General features: G+C 43.4%; 2 protein-coding genes across 2 annotated transcripts in view; one reads left to right on the forward strand and one right to left on the reverse strand.

Annotated features, from left to right (window-relative positions):
- Nucleotides 1–16,845, forward strand: part of LOC310893919 (uncharacterized protein) — a gene marked incomplete at its 5' end in the record, with an annotated part of 27,037 nt that extends 10,192 nt beyond the window's left edge. Inside the window, 2 exons of the mRNA XM_083823431.1 lie at nucleotides 1,461–1,953; nucleotides 3,306–16,845. Coding sequence (XP_083679557.1) covers nucleotides 1,461–1,793 — 333 coding nt within the window. The 3' untranslated portion in view covers nucleotides 1,794–1,953; nucleotides 3,306–16,845. The remainder of the gene's footprint in view (nucleotides 1–1,460; nucleotides 1,954–3,305) is intronic.
- MAN1A2 (mannosidase alpha class 1A member 2) overlaps nucleotides 14,397–19,584 on the reverse strand; it is a 141,963-nt gene continuing 136,775 nt past the window's right edge. The window contains exon 13 of the mRNA XM_083852256.1: nucleotides 14,397–19,201. Coding sequence (XP_083708382.1) covers nucleotides 19,069–19,201 — 133 coding nt within the window. The 3' untranslated portion in view covers nucleotides 14,397–19,068. The remainder of the gene's footprint in view (nucleotides 19,202–19,584) is intronic.

The following is a 19,584-nucleotide window of genomic DNA, read 5'->3' on the forward strand; positions in this document are numbered from 1 at the left end:
GAGGAGGAGGAGGAGGAGGATGTGGTGGTGTAGGAGGTGGTGGCGGAGGAGGAGGAGGAGGTGGTGGAGGAGGAGGTGGTGGTGCCGGAGGAGGAGGAGTTGGTGGAGGAGGAGGAGGAGTTGGCGGAGGAGGAGGAATTGGCGGAGGAGGAGGTGGTGGTGGCGGAGGAGGAGGAGTAGGTGGCGGAGGAGGAGGAGGAGGTGGTGGCGGAGGACGTAGAGCTGGTGGCGGAGCAGGACGAGGTGGTGGTGGCGGAGGAGCAGTAGGAGGTGGTGGCGGAGGAGGAGGAGATGGTGGTGGCGGAGGAGGAGCAGGAGTTGGCGGAGGAGGAGTAGTTGGCAGAGGAGGAGGAGTAGGTGGAGGATGAGGAGGAGGCGGTGGCGGAAGAGGAGGAGGTGGTGGCAGAAGAGGAGGTGGTGGAGGAGGAGGTGAAGGAATTTTGGGTAGACCTGTGGTATTAGGATTTAGACTTGATGATCCAAATGGATACCTTCCAACTGGGTATATTGTGTGATTCTGTGAGGAGGAGGAGGATTCATAGAATCATTATTGTTGGAAGAGACCTTTAAGATCCTCCTTCTACTAGTTGGTGGAGGAGGAGGAGGAGGAGGATGTGGTGGTGTAGGAGGTGGTGGCAGAGGAGGAGGAGGAGGTGGCGGAGGAGGAGGTGGTGGTGCCGGAGGAGGAGGAGGTGGTGGCGGAGGGGGAGGAGGAGAGGGTGGCGGAGGAGGAGGTGGTGACAGAGGAGAAGGAGGTGGTGGCGGAGGAGGAGGAGGTGGTGGCGGAGGAGGAGGATTAGGTGGAGGAGGGCAGGAGATGGTGGCGGAGCAGGGGGTGGTGGTCGAGGAGGAGGAGGTGGTGGCGGAGGAGAAGGAGGTGGTGGCCGAGGAGGAGGAGGTGGTGGCGGAGGAGGAGGTTGTGGTGTCCGAGGAGGAGGAGGTGGTGACGGAGGATGAGGAGGAGGTGGAGGAGGAGGAGGTGGTGGTGGAGGAGGAGGAGGTGGTGGCGGAGGCGGAGGAGGATGAGGAGGTGGCCAAGGAGGAGGAAAAGGTGGCGGAGGAGGAGGAAGAGTTGGCGGAGGAGGAGGAGGTGTTGGCGGAGGACGAGGAGGAGGGGGCGCCGGAGGAGGATGAGGTGGCGTAGGAGGAGGAGGAGGTGGTGGAGGAGTAGGAGGTGGTGGCGGAGGAGGAGGAGGTGGTGGCGGAGGAGGAGGAGGAGTTGGAGGAGGCGGCGGTGGCGGCGGAGGAGGCGGCGGTGACGGAGGAGGATCACGCGGGGGAAGAGCAGGTGCTGGAGGAGGGGGTGGTAGAGGATCAGGGGGAAGAGGAGGGGAAGGAGGAGGAAGAGAAGGGGGAGATAAAGGAATCGTAGAATCATAGCAACATTAAGGCTGGAAGAGACCTACAATATCATCCAGTCCCTGACTCTTTCTGATAAGAAATGTCTTCTAATTTCCTAGGAGGAGGAGGAGGTGGTGGAAAACGAGGAGAGAGATGACACGGAAAAGGACGACGAGAAGAAGTTCGACGAAGACGACGACGATGATGAGAAAAAGAACGTGGAGGAGGAGGGGGAAAAGGTCGTGGAGCAGGAGGATGAGGAGGCAGCGGCAGCGGTGGTGCTGGTGGAGGAGAAAGCAGCAGCGGTGGTGGTGGTGGAGGAGGAGGCGGCAGTGGTGGCAGTGGAGGAGCACGCGGGGGAAGAACAGGTGCTGGAGGAGAGGGTGGTAGAGGATCAAGGGGAAGATGAGGAGGAGGAGGACGTAGAGAAGGGGGAGATAAAGGAATCATAGAATCATAGCAACATTAAGGCTGGAAGAGACCTTCAATATGATGCAGTCCCTGACTCTTTCTGATAAGAAATCTCTTCTAATTTCCTAGGAGGAGGACGAGGAGGTGGTGAAGGAGGAGTTGGTGGTATAGGAGGAGAAGATGATGGTGGAGGAGGAGGAGGTGGTGGAGGAGGAAGTGAAGGAATATTGGGTAGACATGTGTTATCAGGATTTGGACTTGATGATCCAAATGGATCCCTTCCAACTGGGTACATTCTGTGATTCTCTGAGGAGGAGGAGGAGGATTCATAGAATCATTCTTGTTGGAAGAGACCATTTAAGATCATCCTTCTATGAGATGGTGGAGGAGGAGGAGGAGGAGGAGGAGGTGGTGGTGGAGGATGAGGTGGTGGTGGAGGAGGAGGAGGTGCAGGCGGAGGAGGAGGAGGAGGTGGCGGATGAGGATGAGGAGGTGGAGGAGGACGAGGAGGAGGTTGCAGAGGAGGAGGAGGTGGTGGCGGAGGACGCATTGGTGGTGGAGGAGGGGAAGGTGGTGGTAGTGGAGGAGGAGGAGGAGGTGTCAGGGGAGCAGGTGGTGGTAGAGGAGGAGGAGGAGGTGGTGGCAGAGGAGGAGGAGGTGTTGGCTGAGGAGGAGGAAGAGTTATAGGAGGACGAGGAGGAGGAGGTGGCGGAGGAGGAGTTGAAGGAATTTTGGGTAGACCTGTGGTATGAGGATTTAGACTTGATAATCCAAAAGGATCCCTTCCATCTGGGTATATACTGTGATTCTATGAGGAGGAGGAGGATTCATAGAATCATTATTGTTGGAAGAGACCTTTCAGATCATCTTTCTAGGAGGTGGTGGAGGATGAGGAGGAGGAGGAGGTGTTGGCGGAGGATGAGGAGGTGGTGGCGGAGGAGGCCATGTTGGTGGCGGAGGAGGAGGAGGTGGTGGCGGAGGGGGAGGAGGAGAGGGTGGCGGAGGAGGAGGTGGTGACAGAGGAGAAGGAGGTGGTGGCGGAGGAGGAGGAGGTGGTGGTGGAGGAGGAGGTTGTGGTGGCCGAGGAGTAGGAGGTGGTGACGGAGGAGGAGGAGGAGGTGGAGGAGGAGGAGGTGGTGGCGGAGGAGTAGGAGTTGGTGGCGGAGGCGGAGGAAGTGGTGGCGGAGGAGGAGGAGGTGGTGGAGCAGGAGGACGAGGTGGTGGTGGCGGAGGAGGAGTAGGAGGTGGAGGATGCGGCCGAGTCGCGGAGGAGGCGGCGGTGGCGGCGGAGGCGGCGGTGGCCGAGGAGGATCACGCGGGGGATGAGCAGGTGCTGGAGGAGGGGGTGGTAGGGGATCAAGGGGAAGAAGTGGAGGAGGAGGAGGAAGAGAAGGGGGAGATAAAGGAATCGTAGAATCATAGCAATATAAAGGCTGGAAGAGACGTTCAATATGATGTAGTCCCTGACTCTTTCTGATAAGAAATCCCTTCTAATTTCCTAGGAGGAGGATTAGGAGCTGGTGGAGGAGGAGAAGTTGGTGGAGGAGGAGGAGGTGGTGCAGGAGGAGGAGGTGGTGGAGGAGGAGGAGAAGGAGGAGGCGGTGGAGTAGGAGGTGCAGGAAGGGGTGGTAGAGGACGAGGAGGAGGCAGTGGAGGAGGAGGTGGAAGAGGCGGTGGAGGAGGAGGAGGCGGTTGAGGAGGACCAGGCCGTGAAGGAGGAGGAGGTGGAGGAGGCAGTGGCGGTGGAGGAGGAGGAGGTGGAGGAGGCGGTGGCGGTGGAGGAGGCTCTGGCGGTGGAGGAGGCGGTGGAGGAGGTGGAGGAGGCGGTGGACGGGGAGAAAGAGCCGGTGGAAGAGGAGGAAAAGGCAGTCTACAAGTTAGATTAGGCGGTGGTGGAGGAAGTTTTGATGAAGAGGTGGAGGCGGTGGAGGTGGAGGGAGAGGAGGAGGTGGTGGAGGACTAGGTGGTGGAGGAATCATAGGATCATTAGTGTTGGAGGAGACCTTCAAGTTTGTGCCATAAGTGAAGGCACAGAAATCCTCAAATCCCTCCGCTGCACCTCAGGGCATTGCCTCAGTGCAGCTTCAGTCTTGGGGACAGCATTTGGAATTGAGGCAGGGGTTGGCAGGAGCATCCTTTGTGAGGGACCTAAGACCCCAGCAAGGCTCTTGGGGCATCAATTGCCAATTCCTTTTCACTGAAGATGAGCACGGAAAAGTGGTGTTTTAGAAAGAATGGTGACAAACATGGGAAGCTGAGGAATTTCCACCCTCAAGTCTACAGCCACAATTCTCCGTCACCAACGTTGCACACCGGTGTCTGCTGTGTTCTGACATCCGCACTTGAACAGCAGATACCCTGATTGGCTGGCTAGTGATTGTTAGCTGTTTTGCAAGTGGCTTGTCATCAATAATGGTTGTGTCTTCTCCTCCCTATAGAAGGGCCAAAGGGTGGCAGTGGGAGGTAGAGTGTTGGAGAGGGGAGACGGCAGATGCTACTGCAACTGGCAGAGTCAGAATAGGAGAAGGTAGAGGTGGTGGAGGAGGAGGAGGCGGTGGAGGAGGTGGAGGCCGTGGACGAGGAGGATGTGGAGGATGCATTGGTGGAGGTGGAAGTTGAGGAGGCTGTGTTGCAGGAGGAGGCTTTGGCAGAGGAGGAGTTTGTGGACAAGGAGGAGGAGGCGGTGGAGGAGGTTGAGGAGGCAGTGGACGGGGAGAAAGAGGCGGTGAATGAGAAGGAAGAGGCAGTCTACAAGTAAGATTAGGCGGTTGTGGAGGACGTTGTGGACGAGGAGGAGGAGGCGGTGGATGTGGAGGAGGAGGAGGAGGTGGTGGAGAACTAGGTGGTGGAGGAATCATAGGATCATTAGTGTTGGAGGAGACCTTCAAGTTTGTGCCACAAGGGAAGGCAAAGAAATCCTCAAATCCCTCCGCTGCCCCTCAGGGCATTGCCTCAGTGCAGCTTCAGTCTTGGGGACAGCATTTGTAATTGAGGCAGAAGTCATATTTTTGTCATGTGGTGGGGAATTTTAAGCTTCAATTTCTGTCTTTGGGTTTCTTAGTTTCATAGACCAGGAGGGCTGTTAGTTCCCTGGACTGATATCAGCAGGGGCTCCCCCAGGCCAGGCCTGTCCCTCTGTCCTGCCAGGAGCTGGGCAGCCAACAGGAGGCCCAGCCCCAGGCACCAGGCACTTCCCTGGGACATGCTGTGGCCAGGCTGTGGTGGGCCTGCTCACTGGGGCCTATGGCCAGGCTGGGCAGTGCTGTGGAGAGCGCGGGACCAGCCCTGCTGAGGACTTGCTGGACAGGGGCTGATAGCCCCAGGGCTAACATGGCATCCTGGGGATATCAGGGTTGGTGGCACCCTGCGAGTCACGGCACTTGGCCGTCTTGGGTGTCCTTCTCCCTGACTTGCAAACCAGCTACCAAACAGGACCTTTTGGTATGGGTTACCCTTGCTGGTGTTCATGACACCACCAGCTGTGACACCCTCCAGCAGTCAAGCTCTGGATCAAAGCAATTTCTGGCCTAGGACTGCAATTGTGTTCCTGCAGTAAATGTGTGTGGCCTGCAAGGCCATGAAGTACATGAAGTACATGCATGAAGTACAACATGGTATCCCACTGAGAGATACCCCAGCATTTGTGGGAGAAGGAGTGGAGGAGAGAGAATATGGCTGACTGGGTTTTGAGTTTTAAAGTCAGTACTGGTAGATTTTAATATGTGAATACTTTCACTTTCAGAGTAAAAAAGCATGTTTAACAACAGTTGGAAACCTTCCACTACTCCTGAAATAGCATCAGCTTCTTTCCTTCATCCTCAGCTTAACAATACTCCATTCCTGTGAGAAATGGGCAGAGCAGAAAGTTGTATCATGGGAATTACAAGCAGCCAAATTAAAGACCGTGGGAGAGTATGGAAGGCAGAGGTGAATAAAAATCCTGTAGAAAGTAGGGAGGAAAGATGGACCCAAAGAGTCATTCTCCACAAGCTACCTTAAGTTTGCATCTGTATTGTCCCTTTGTTCAGCTGTTTGCCACAAATTGCAAAGCATTTGCAATAAAAAGTTGTTATCAGCAGAATCATCTGCACCACCTGCTTTAGGTGGCCCTCACTGAGCAGGGGAGTTGGACCAGATAATGTCCAGAGGTCTTTTCCAAAGTCAGCCATTCTGTGATCCTGTGGTTTGGTGAGTGTATGAAACTCTTAGGGAATGAATACCTGAGCAAGTTACCATGTTACTTTGCAATCACTAGTGTGTGTTCATTCTTACTTAACAATAAACACAAACCAATCAAGATATTTCAGGGTGTACGTTTCAAGGACATAGGCACGGTTACTTACAGCAGCTGATTTGCTGCAAGTTTACACTTTAGTCTACATTGCAGTAACTTGTTTGTATACTCTTATGCACATCAGTTTAGCAAAGTGGCTACAAAATGTACCTAATCAGTAAGAGCCTTATTTTCCAAGTTTGCTGACTGGTACTATTATCTAATTTATTTATTTATTTATTTATTGGCAATAAGTAAAGCAAACCATTATTTATCAATGAAACTCCAATTTCAGCAGAATCACAATCGTTAAGAAAGATTTTATATATATATATATACACACTGGGAAAGAAAAAAATGTTAAGATTGATTTGCTGGAGAGGTATTTATTTACCCAAGCATCCAGAAAAGAGGGAAGTGGCTAAGATACGTGTGTGATTCTTAAATGCTACTGAAAAATGGATTATTTCTGGTTCCAACAGGTACAAAAACTGAGTTTAAAGTTCACTTCTTGTTATTAAATATTTTGTCTCTAGAGAGGAACAGATATTTGGTTACTAAAATGGACAGGAACTCTGAGCTATTAATGTACATTTTTAATAAATGTAGGTATACTGAAGCTGTTCCAGAGGAATACAAACAATATAAGATATTATGTCAATACTGGAAATTGGAAATACATGCCTGGCATTGGTCCAAAGGAATATCATGCTGTTATTAATACAGGATACAATCAAGGGACGACATTTGGAGCATGTTTTTATGAAGAATCCATATTGTCAAACAAGCCTAACATTGGCACTGCGCGGGTATTGCAGATTTTAAACAATGATAAATGTTTTGATTTATGATGATGAAATTTGATTTACAAGTTGTCATTTTACACAATAGTACAATAAATGTATTAATACAGGCTAAATGATAAAATTACAAAATAAGTGTTAACTTTCCTGATTACAATCTTTAAATCAAACTGCACTTAAAAAAATATTTTGGCTCAACCCATAGGCTTGGTGCAGAATCACATGAAATACTATGTATGGCCTTTGTATGTGGAAAACCAGAATAAAAACAGTCTCTTAAAACTGAAAAATCTGTCAGATTTATACATCTAGTTATAATGAATTATCTGTTTCTCCTCATTCAAAAACCACTGTATAACTGAAATTTGTATATGTAGCAGTGCCATGGAATTCTTTCTCATACTTATGTTTATCATGTCTAGAAAGACATTCTTCATTCACATAACTAAAATTCTTACATTTCTTGAATAAGATACGCCTCTCCAGTGTTAGCAGCAAACACTAACTACAAGTAGTCAAGACCAATCTAAAGGAAAAAAACAGTGACCAAAAATAAAGAAGATATATTAAATCTCCAGCTTGGTCACATAACATGTGCCACTCAATTTTGTGAGTGTAAATTAGGCAGATACGAGGCTTGCTTTAATCTGAAATAGCAAGAAGTTCCTGACAGTAGGATGCTGATTTAAAAGATTTGTTTGAGCTGAGGACATTGGGGGGTTAGGCTTTTGTTGTCAGAAGACATATGACAACTCCAGAGAACTCCTACTGGTATCTGATGGTGGTATGCCAATAAGAAAGCTGTATGCATGAAGCTGTGCAAGCAGTGCTCGATTGTCTGGTCTGGAATACCTGTGCGTGGTCTTTCTCTGAAATGTCCTCTGTAACTGCATCATTTGTTTGAATCCATCAAGCACATCATGTTGCAACTTCACTTAGAGCTTCCCAAAAAGATGTAAAGAAGCATTTCTTCACAAGTCTTTCAATTTCAAGAGTCTTTACCATCTAATACTGAGAAGACATCCACCTCTGTGAGCCTTTATTTCTTAGGTTTTGTAAACGTCAACATGATTAAAGAATTTTAAGGTGTCAATACCCAGTAGAGTTTGTGTAGCTTGTTAACCAGCTATTATACTCCAAACCCAGTGATTCACCCATATCCCTTCCCAAGGACTTTTTCTCCTTCAGTAAGGCTCAGCCTAGTTTGGAATTATTGCTTTCAAAGAGATGCTGTAGCACTTTCACCTCAGATTAATTACCAAGTGATACTCTTCAGAAAGCCATCCAAGTCTTTTAAAAAATATTACAGTAGGCCAAAAGGGACAATTACATGACCTATTCTTATTGCCTGAATAATGTAGTCCACAGAATTTCACTCCCTTATATCCAGTGATCCTAATAACTTAGGTTTGACTGAAATGTATAATCCAGAAAAATCATCTGTAGGTGTCAAAGGAAGAAGAACATACCACTTGGCTTGGTGATTAATCCTCCTCACTGCTAAAAATGTATTTATTTATTTTTATAGAGAAACATTATGTTTTATATAAATATTTTGCAGTCTGAAATTTACATGCTGCAGCATGTGAATTTTGATTTTTTTTTATGCTTTCTGTACTAGAATAAAAAGACTCCGAGAACTCTGAATTTCCCCTCAGAGTAAGTACTTACATACTCTGTAATTACCCCATCCCTTCCTCATTAAAAAATAAGTGAATGGAGCATCTTCAATTTCTCTTTGCATGCTTTTTCTTTTTCAAATATTCCTGTGCCTCCACTTTTTCAAAGTTGTGATTTCAGCAGGAGCTAGATATACACATTTCTGAAAATCCCACTAGGTGTCTACATGCAACTTAAGGTATTGCATATTAATCAATATTAATAACATTAATTAAGATGAAAGCACACTTTTTTACATGCAGTTGGCCTTTGTGCACACTACTTCTAAATGCTGAAGACATATTAAACAGTGTGTACCCACTGCTATGTTCTAGACAGCCACTCATGGCACACTTCTCTTGGTCCATCTTGCAGTTTATGTCTCTTGTCTATAAGGTTCTTGAAATTAACCCCGGCACACAGGTATTGCTGGAGCAATGCAGCCTTCCTGGTCGGCCACAAGGAGCAATGAACACATACAAGCTGTTCCACTCTGAGCACAGTATGGTAGGTTTTGCCTGTGAAGAATGGTTGAGGCAGACTTTTTTTGCATTGTTCAAGTTTTGTTGCTTCTAGGGACTTGCACTCAGCCCTCTTAATTTACTACTTATGTACAGAGAGAAAGTAGTTACTTTTGCAATGATCTCATTTACCTTGTACTCTCTGCCCATGGTATTGCTATAAAAGAGGGAAGCGAAATAAAAAAATGTCACTGTGGGACCTTCATGAACTCTTGAAACAAGCACTGTGATACAAGGCAAATTGACCAGGGCCCACTGGAGGACATAAACACCATGGAGGATCTCCTTCTTCTGGCCTACTGTCAGTACCCATGTGCTTGGATATGGGCTGTGAGAACAGCAGGAAGCAGGAGATGCACTGTCCTCTAAAATGCATCTGCAGGTAAGAGCCTGGGCTGCTAGAAGAGGAGGTCACTATTTGGTGTGGTGGACAGGCTGGCAGAAAGCGACCAGCAGGCATATCTGGATGACATCCCTGTATAATGACCAGGTCCGGATTTTGATCTCTTTGTCTTTACACGGGGGGATGTATTTTGTACAAGGCATGTCACAGACCGACGTGGTGAGTCCAAAATTAACTTGTGATTTCCCTCGTGTTCCAGCACTGCCTGAACTAGGACCCACTGGGCAGAGTGAGATCTGATACCCAGTACTCCTCGGTAGCATCCTTTGCTTGGAAAGGAAGGAGTTTATGATCAGCTACTTGACAGGATTGACATTTGCTTTACAGAATCTCAATCTGTGGGCACTATTAGTCTCTGCCTCATACTACCACTAGATGGTATCTTTAGCAAGTGTTTCCCCTCACTTGCTCTGTGAAGCCCAATATTCTGACTGCTGAGTTTCTGTATTTAAAAAGTCTGCATTTTCATCACAAATAATGCAGTGCAAGGTTGTTGATGCAGGCTGCTGCCTACTAGGTACAGTAGATTCAGACGAACAAAGCCAAAAGATAAGTCCAATATATGAAGCCCAGTATTAATGCAAGTATTAATAGATTCATAGAATTACAGAATGGTTTGAGCTGGAAGGGACTTTAAATATCAGGACAGGATGAGCTTGTAACAGTAATCTACAGGTACAAATAGGGGCAAAAATGAACATAAATGCATGCAACAGGCAGTAGCTTTGAGAGTATTTCTCTTTGGGTATGGATGATAACCTATTTTGCTCTGCAAAAAATCACTGCACAAAGGACTATTTGTGGAAAAGTACATTACTCCTCCTGTGCCACTCTTTTCTATTTTAGTATCATATTTCTTGGTCCTTGTTCCATAACAAATCTTTACATAAAGGAGATTGGTGTCCTGTGTTGATAGCACTGTGCTTCAGCACATTGCAAACTGTTTCTGATTCAGTTACAGCTAAGTTAGTGCTGAGAGCTTAACAGAAAGCCATGTTAGAAGGCTTAATAGCAAGTATTTTGGTGTTTTTCTGTTCATCATTACTCAGAGAAGAAAATGTGAACAAATTAATCCCATCCATGTTGAAGAGAAAGGCTGTTTTTCTGATTCAATGACATTTTACACTTGCACTGCATTGGAAACAAATGACAACACAAATTAAAGGGCTTTTGTAAATTGAGCCCTAGATACAGAGCTCCCAAAGGAGCTCTGGAAAGTAGGACAGGTAGGGACCTCCTATATCCTTGACTCAGGTCCCTGAAATTGCAGGCAGGCACACTACATTATCCTTTTCTTCAGCAGATCAACATTTTCTAATTCTAGGATGTCATAGTCAGAAACCCCTTTCAAATTTCTAGCTGAAGTTTATTCAAGTATTGGATGTATCATTTTTGTTTCCTCTCCTATGGCGATCAATCTCTTAATGTGTCACAAACAGCAATTAGCCCGTCTGTCACTCTTCCATTTTGCCAGCCTAAACTCTTCTTGCCTCTCTTCACACAAACTCTCCATTCCCTGGTAATCCTGAATACTCATGTCTTGTATCTGTTCCACTGAGACAGGCTCCCCTAACTATGAGCAGTCAGAACCATACACTGTATCTCAGATATATTGATCAGGCTTTGTACACTAACAATTTTTCAGTTTCATCAGAAACACCCTTTCGATGCATACTAACTTTGCACACGAGGCTCTTTGGCAGAGCTTGTTCTGTGCACTAAAGGTTTGGATTCAGTAAGGGACTGGACTAATCCCTGTGAACAACTGCCACTCCAGTATGTCAAGAGCTATTAAATACCAAGACACCACCTGTGGCTCAGATGGCTGCAGATCATTTAGGGTGCATTTGTGAGGTATTGATACATATGTGTGTATATATATATATATATATATATGTATATTTCCCCCTACTCTTCCCTAGGAATCTGCTATTGGTCAATGTTGAAACAAGATGCTAGGTTAGACAGACCTTAGTTTTGACCCAGCACAACCATTACTTTATTTTTACTTGCTTTTCTTCCATCTTGCATTGGTGATCTGAGTCATTACGGCTGACCATATGTTCCAGTTTTTCTCACTGTTCATGATTTCAAACTGACAACATACCAGATTGTAGTGAAAAGTTTTATTTCTAGTTTCTGGAGGTACGAGTTTGCATTTGGCTTTTTGAATTTCTTCAGTCTTCTGCTTTTCCAGGCCTCAAGGTTATCTGATTCTACATTTTCTTTATTGGTAATCATTCCTAGATTTCTGCTGCTGCAAAAAAACAACTTCTTGCCTTTACACAAGATTTATCCTAATACCAGGATTTAGTGACATTCACTAATATCCCTAGAGGTTTCCTTCTTCATTTTATACTTCATTATGTCTGCTTTAACCAGTTCCTTTTTCACTGTGCAGGTCTTTTGTTCAATGTCATAGACAAATTAATCAAGATGCAGTATTGCATAAATTGCCGAAGATCAGCTATATGAGATATACTATACATCCTTCCCCTGGAGAATGATTTATCTCATAAAAAGTTGTATCTGCTTAACTGGAAAACATTTGTCTTTGATATCCCAAATAATTCTGCATCATCAATGCCACTTGAGTATACTCACATGTAGTTAAACTAGAATTTCTGCAGATGGATTGACAGAAACACTAAGCATGATCCACAAACCAGCCATGGATGGGACTATCTGTCCTCGTGAGCAAATCCATAAGAAATCTCCCTACATCTCACCCCCTGAATCTGTACGCAGTCCTCTGTTGCACATGATGTAGCGGACTGCTATATCTATCTCACACATATTCTTAGGGGCTTCTTGCTTGCCGAAGCTTCAATGGGGATTGATGAAGAGAAGGATATGCAGACATAGGCAGCACTAGCTTTTGGAAGAAACAACCCAGGGACATTCTTCCTTTTGCAGCTATAATACAATTCACATGGATCTTTATGTGATCTAATTTCAACTCATTGTGCTATTTTCTTAGTCTTGCAGCAGCTCATCCTTTCTGTTTTATTTCGTAACAGATATATCTGTTGTCTATAACTACTTGTACAAAGTAAACCGTATAAGAAAGAAAGAAAGTGAAATTGTTGTTACACATGAACACACACTGCTTTTTCTTCCTCCCCAATTCCTTCTCTAAATTTTTGCCTGCAAGGAATTTGGCTATATTAGTAAATGTTCTCCGCAAACCCTTTGACATGGAAGTTTGCTCAGCCTGAAACATTTTCATCAAAAAGATTCTTGCTCTTCAATTTAATAAAAGAAAAGCAAACCACCAAGTACCTTCAAACACTGCCACCAACACACATCCCACGTATGAACTGGCACAAATAGAGTAGCTTTCCTTTCCAGGGCACACAGCATGTCTATGGCTTTGCACTGAGAGAAGCCAACTCCCAGAGCTACAAGATGAAGGCTAAAAATAACCCCTTACAGATTCATTTCAGGATTTCTGAATACAAGTAATTAATATGCAAAGGAAAGGCAAGACACATGGTCTCCAGTAAGGAGCACACACAATCACAGGCTACAAGGGGCGGTGGGAGGGTGACATGCAGGCAGCAAACCAAAGAAGAAATGAAAGAGGTACGTTTGCTTTGAGGATATAAGAGGTGCAGACTGTGTTTCAGAAGAGGTAGAAGCAAAAGGGTGGAACACTGCTATCGAAGAGGCAGAGGCAATGCAATGCAACCACAAATGGCATGGTCCTGTTTGAAGAACCAAGAGTACAGTAATAAAGGCTTCAGTATTTGCAAAAACGATATAGACAAGGATAGAGAGCTTGTTACTACTAGAGCAGGAGGCAAAGTTAGGGCTCATTGGCTCAGACCGTGTGACATGGACAGATGTAGCAGACATGCTTTGATGCAAGAAGCTTCCTTCAGTAAAGTGACTTCAGGGCTGGGCACAGCAGAGGAAGATCAATAGCTGCAAAAGAAACTGTTGGTAGTGGCACTGTGGTAGGAAACTGGATGCATCGTGAACATGCTGTGCTCATGTGGCAAGCTAGGGAGCAACAAATAAATGCATAGCTGGATTTCAAGTTGGATGGCATACCGGGACAAGCAGGTGTGTATCAGGTTCCATGTATTGCAGTGAATTATGATACTTTGGAAGTAATTTTCTCTTATGAATTAGCAGTGAAGGAGGTCAATGCATCCTGAGGCAGAAGCACGCTGTGAAGACAGAGCACTGGATATAGAGCACTGAAACAGGATGCACAGGATGGTAGTCATGGCATGCCACAAAAACGAGATACTGCACATGAGCAATACGGGTGATGTCAGACAGTAAGAATCATCTACAGTTAATGGGAATCAGAAGGCAAATTTGGTTATTCACTTGCTGTACTGCAAAATAGAGAGCTACAGCAGCAGTTGCAGTGAATTAAAAGATGAACAGGGAAAAGAGTCTCACTTGGAGCAGATTTCCTTTGTACCCATTTCCCCAGGAACAACATTCATACAATTAAGACCTTCTTCCTTTCAACAGAGGAAGGAACAAATGTCCAGAATTAGTACACTGGCTATTTGGTATCATGAAAAGATATGTTTTCATCCTGGTGCCTTAAGAAAATTACTGTTATTTACTAACACTGCACATCTACCTGTGCCCTTTGCCCTCATTACAAAGAATTTTGAACTTTCACCCAAATGTATCAAAACGGTAGAAAGCTCAAAATTTTCTGAGATTTGGTGGCTTTCAAAATGGCACACTGAAGCATACTTAAGCTGCTGTACACGTAGTTTACATCTTGAGAAAAATTTGAGCACTACAATGACCTGTTAAAAGGAAGCAAGGGGTACAGAGGCTTAATTTTGCAATAGTGGGTCTTGATACGTGTTTATGGTGACATGGATCTAAGTCCCTAGTAGAGGTGCAGGGGAATGAAAAGCTGTAGCACTAAACAAGCTTGTGAAATAGGATCAGATTCAGTCACCTATAGGAGTTTGCTACTGGAGGCAAAGGACACAAAAACCACATTCTTCACTTAAAGACATTCTTTATTCAATCTTTTTTAATATATACAATATTATTTTTAATCTGTAAAAAGTACATATGCAGGATTCCAGGTCAGAGGCAGTCAGAAAGTTTCCACATCAGAAGATAGACTCTTGCCCTTTTATTATTTTGGAGGAAAAATAATCTGTCAGTTTTAGATAAAGCAAGAATAAAGGCAGAATGCAAATCCAACTTCCACCAAGTGATTAGGATTAAAGGCAACAATTCACTGTAACAAGTCAGCTGTCTCCTTTGGTGGTTCCCAGCTTTTCTGGGCAATTACAGAGCAGTTTGTTAGAATGCGCTAACATCCGAAGCAGCTCGTGCTTATCATCTCTGCTACAGTTGTACGCACATAACTAGCAAAAGAGCTTGGGTTTCTTCTTTGTATGGCAACTCAAACTCTTTAGTCAGAAGACTGTTTCTCAAAATTCAAGCAGTGAGAGAGGGAAGTCTCACCAGGGTAAACAGATCTCTGAACTACAGCATGGATCAAGAGCTTGCTTACATTTTTCTCTGGTAACAAGAAGCCTGTTTCTAACTTGTCCTCTTAAAAACATGGACTAGACTTATTAGTGTACATAACAGGCTCAATTTGCTAAAAGCCTGTTACTACAGCCCTGAGATGTAAACTGCCACACCATTTTCTGTGGATGCCAGATTACACTGTTAATTTTCAATGTTAATGCTGTTAACCACTTCTCCATTTAAACTAGCGAAAAGTCACATTATAACATTATATTTGTAATGTCATTCTTGGGGACAAAAGGGGGGATCATAAAGGACAGCCCAATAGAACCTTGCTCAGGAATAAATCAAAACAAGGTATACTTTTAATCTTACAAGATGGTATTACAGGGAACATGTAATTGCTTTCACTTTTTAAAGTTCCAGTTACTCAGTATTCAAATCTTTTAAAATACTGCATAAGTATATTTCAATGACTGGAAGATAGAAGACAGTTATTCACAAATTTGTAGTAAGGAGCTAAAGGAGTCTCAAAGGTGTGACTGGCACCCAGAACTATACTATCTGCTTTCCCCTTTACTCCAGGGTATTTAGAATCTTGCATACGCCCTTTAAGCATTTAGTTGTGCTGCAAAATGAACACCCAGAACATCATTCAAGGGTTTTCTTTTTAGTTAGAGGACAAAACTAAGACGTTGACTTCTTGACTGTAGGACACACACAGCTCCAAGGTGATCAGTGCAGAAATTTGGCTTCTGTCAGGCTGTAAAGTGTTAGAAAAAAATTTACTGCTAGCATATCAGGCAAGCTTGAGGCTTGGATTAGGAAAAGAACTGAATATCTTTGTTTTGACTGCATGCACACAGGAAATAGACAATTCTGGGATTTCCTGGCTCTTGCCCAAATCCAGTGTGCCAATAATGTACATGATTTTCTGTTCTTTATTTCATCCTGTAAGAAGAGAAGGTATTGTAGAAATTGCTAAATGGGACACCTACCTAAAGAAAATGAGGATTGTTTTGTTAGAGAATACAGTGCAAGACTCAGAAACAACTAGCACTAAAAATTCATTGTGCTTAAATTTACACTCTTCATGAAAGTATGTAAGACAGCAGCAACAGAATGAAAGTGACAATATTCTACTGTACCTTTTGTACCCAGAGGGAAAACAGTCTGAACTGTGGATTGCACATAACTCCACTCTGCAGATCAAAACCTACTTCTTTGTGAAGGACTCTGAATGAGGACATGTCACTTCAATCAGAAGTTTCATTATCCATGCTTGGTTACTACACACACCTCGCTCAAAACCCATTACCTCCAAATTTTCAGCTTGCTCTAGGAAATCTCAGGATGGAGAGATTCATGAATGACACAGCAATTAGTCCATAAAACACATTATTTTAGATAGACTATGAAGATCAGTAGCTTCTGTAGGAAAACAACAGTTTGTCTTTTAGAGTGATAGAGTAGAAATTGACAACCGTTGGGCTAACTGGAAAATGAGAAACAAGTGTCCTTTATTTGGTACCTGCTGCTTGTCTACACAAAGAAGAAATAGCAGTACTGTACATCTGCTTTGAGAAAAATACCATCCCATAACATGAAATGGCTTAGGTCCTCAATTCAAGCATTCTTGTGGCAGTGAGTTAACCCATTGGGATTCATGGAGGAATTAATGTGAATAGTTGCTCTTTAATTCAAAAGAGGGGTGTGGAAGAGCAGAAAACATAATAATAAGTTTGCTGTTTCTGTGACTCCAAAATTCTGTCCTTGATGTTTCTCTGAACAGACTGGCAGCCATTCTACATCTACATTTATTAGGAAGTTTATGGGGATGGGCTAGGGGGGAAAGTGCCTTTTCTTTTCCTTTTTTTTTTTTTTTTTTAAATGGAGTAGTTTGTATTTCATCTTCTTTGCACTAGAGAGATTTAGGAGAACAAGTCAATATAGTGCAGTTTTAAACTCATAACAGTTTTAATGGGATGTGAAAAACTCTATTTGAAAACATAACATATCTGAACTTTAAAATGGAAAATGACTAGTTCTTCAGTAACTCATTGAATACTCAACTAGAAAAAGCGGACCAGTAAGAAGATTCCATTTACTTCCAGTTATTTCTAATTTTAAATAAGCAATTACTTGAAACAGTATTATGTACATCAATTGCTTTATCAGATCTTAAATTATTTTTAAGATACTGCTGCCAATTACAGTAACTCAATAATTGGTATTAAGGCAAAAATGTTGAGATTGAAATGTTTTCCAAGCTTTATGTCTTCCTCCTCTTAAACTAAAGGAACAGTCTGGAGAAAAGCATCTGATAGAAATCATCACTCGACCAAAGAAAAAATGCAATGTCTAAATTAGTATCAAAGAGGAGTGAAGGAAAATTTTATAGGGGAAATCCTACTTTAAAGTACAGTCAGATATATTACAATTTGATGTAGAGAAAAAGCTTTTATATATAAAACTTCATATATAAGCATTTTTGAGGGGGAGAAATAGCACTTAGTGCCTTTAGACTTGATCCTGTACTTCTGTAGCTTACTGAAGAAAGTTCTTCCACTCACTTCAGTTCAAAAACGCAATCAAGACTTTTGAAAGATTCAACCTGTGCGCTAATTAGGAGGGGAAGAAGCACTTCACAGCTCTTTTTCAGCAAAGGTGCCAGTCACCATGGCAAAAGAATTTGAGAGCTAAAAAGGGAATAAAAGAAATCATGTGAGCTGTAAGGATTCTGGAACAGAAAAAAAAAAAAAAAGCAATGAAGAGATACTTGAAAAGGCTAAATTTCTTTTAGCAAAAATTGTATGTGAAGACTGAAGCAGACTCCACTTAACTGATATTGTCCAGCCTAATTTCAAAGTATTTGGACTATGCCAGACTAGGAGTACTCAAGAAAAAAACATGCAGGTAACAGCACCTCATTTCTCATAAGCTAAAGGAAGAAGGGACTCTACAGTTTCTTTTTCCATTCATATGTTATGTCATGTTCAGATGTTATGTCATTTCCAAAACCAATCATGTTGGCTTTGCACTGGAGCAGAAGAAAAGTTTTGTAAACTAAATCAAAGGCAGTTTTAGGTTTCTGTCCCATGCAGAAATAAAATAAGTCAGGATTTCAAAGCTGCAAATAAGGTTCTGTGAATAGTATCCAAAGAAGGAAGTTAATTTTTAGGAAAAATCCGGACTGTGTGGAAAAACATAAAGCAACAAGCTCCTGCTGCTTAGCAGAAGGGGAGCACTTTTAAATGCCATATACTATACCCTGCTATATAAGTCATGACAGACTGCTTTTCTCATGTTGTTATCTCTGTATATTTGGCTAGAAGAAACAAGAAAAAATAAGAGAATATAGACTTTCCATGTGACAGAATCTGTGAGGAAGTGAAACTTTGGCTCCTATCTACCCCTGCAATACGCTCAACACTTTGTGACTGTAGCATGCCAAATGAACTAAGCTAACGTTGCTGACAATTAACTACAAACCAAATGCTTACTAACTGTTTTTTGGATGTGAGCATACAACACAGAGCTTTCAACACTGTTTTGAAAAGGGAAATGAGGAGGCAATAGTTTTTATAGTTTAGTTTTAATGGTTTAGAGGCACTGAGAATGGCTGCCAGTCTGGACAAACTGATGATCCTTAGAAAATTCAGACAGGTACAGAAAAAAAATTCAAATCCTGATGCTGCTGGTGCAGTGATGTTGCTTTTTTTTTGTTGTTGTTGCTTTGTTCATGCCATCATCAAACAAACAAAAAAGAAAAGAAAAAAAAATCTAAGTATTTGGAACCCACCCGATTTGAAGAGGTGACTGGTGTACTGTTCCTTGCAACAGCCAACAACAGCAGCAGCAAGTTTCTGTTGCTGAACAGGAAAACCTCTTCTTCCTTACACTGTTGCATTTATATTAAACAGTAGATTCCATCTCTTGTGAGGGTTCAAAGCACGTGAAGTCTCTGTCCTGCAAATACCACACTAATGTGTTTTGGTCATATATAAAACAGAACTTTTTTTCAGTTTTACTTATCTATATGTTGAAGGGCTTTGTTTCTCACGCCTGTACTTGACTCGGAGGTCTGGATTTATCAAGTGTCTTTCTCCTCTCCTGCTTAAAGTTTCAAGTGGTCCATGTAAACAAAACAGAGCTGAAAAGTCTTTCTTCTTCTTCTTAGAGCTGATTTTATCGATAAACAGGATTTCCTGAAAGTGTGGTGTTTGCTAAATGTAAAACAGGCAGAGGATGAGCTTCTGTGTTAAAAACCCAGTTGTCTAACGGGAGAAGGTCATCGTTGGAGAAAAGCAGATACAAATACCTAGATATCAATATAGAGAAGAAAAATGGTGGGTATTAAAGCTTAGCAACAGACAGGGTGGAGCAACATAGCAGCTGCATGCCCCACCAGTCAGCATCTAAAGCTATAAAAAAGTTATTTGCTTTCAATCTTTTTATAGCACCCACACAACTTTTGCCATTACAATGATCTGAAGAGTTATTTTTATCAACTCAAGCCCTGAAATGAAAAGTTGTTACAAAGACAGCATTTTAACTTTTCCAAGTAACTTCCATTTTTCAAGACTCCTTTCAAAGACTTACTATATATTACAAGCATCAAGACACCAAGCATGAGGATTTGGGAGGCAGGGGAGTAGAAAAGTAGGCAAAAAAATTGTTCTTAATGGAATAAACCCACTTGGA

This window comes from Anser anser, assembly GCF_964211835.1.
Source record: "Anser anser genome assembly, chromosome: 1".
Taxonomy (NCBI): Eukaryota; Metazoa; Chordata; class Aves; order Anseriformes; family Anatidae; genus Anser; species Anser anser.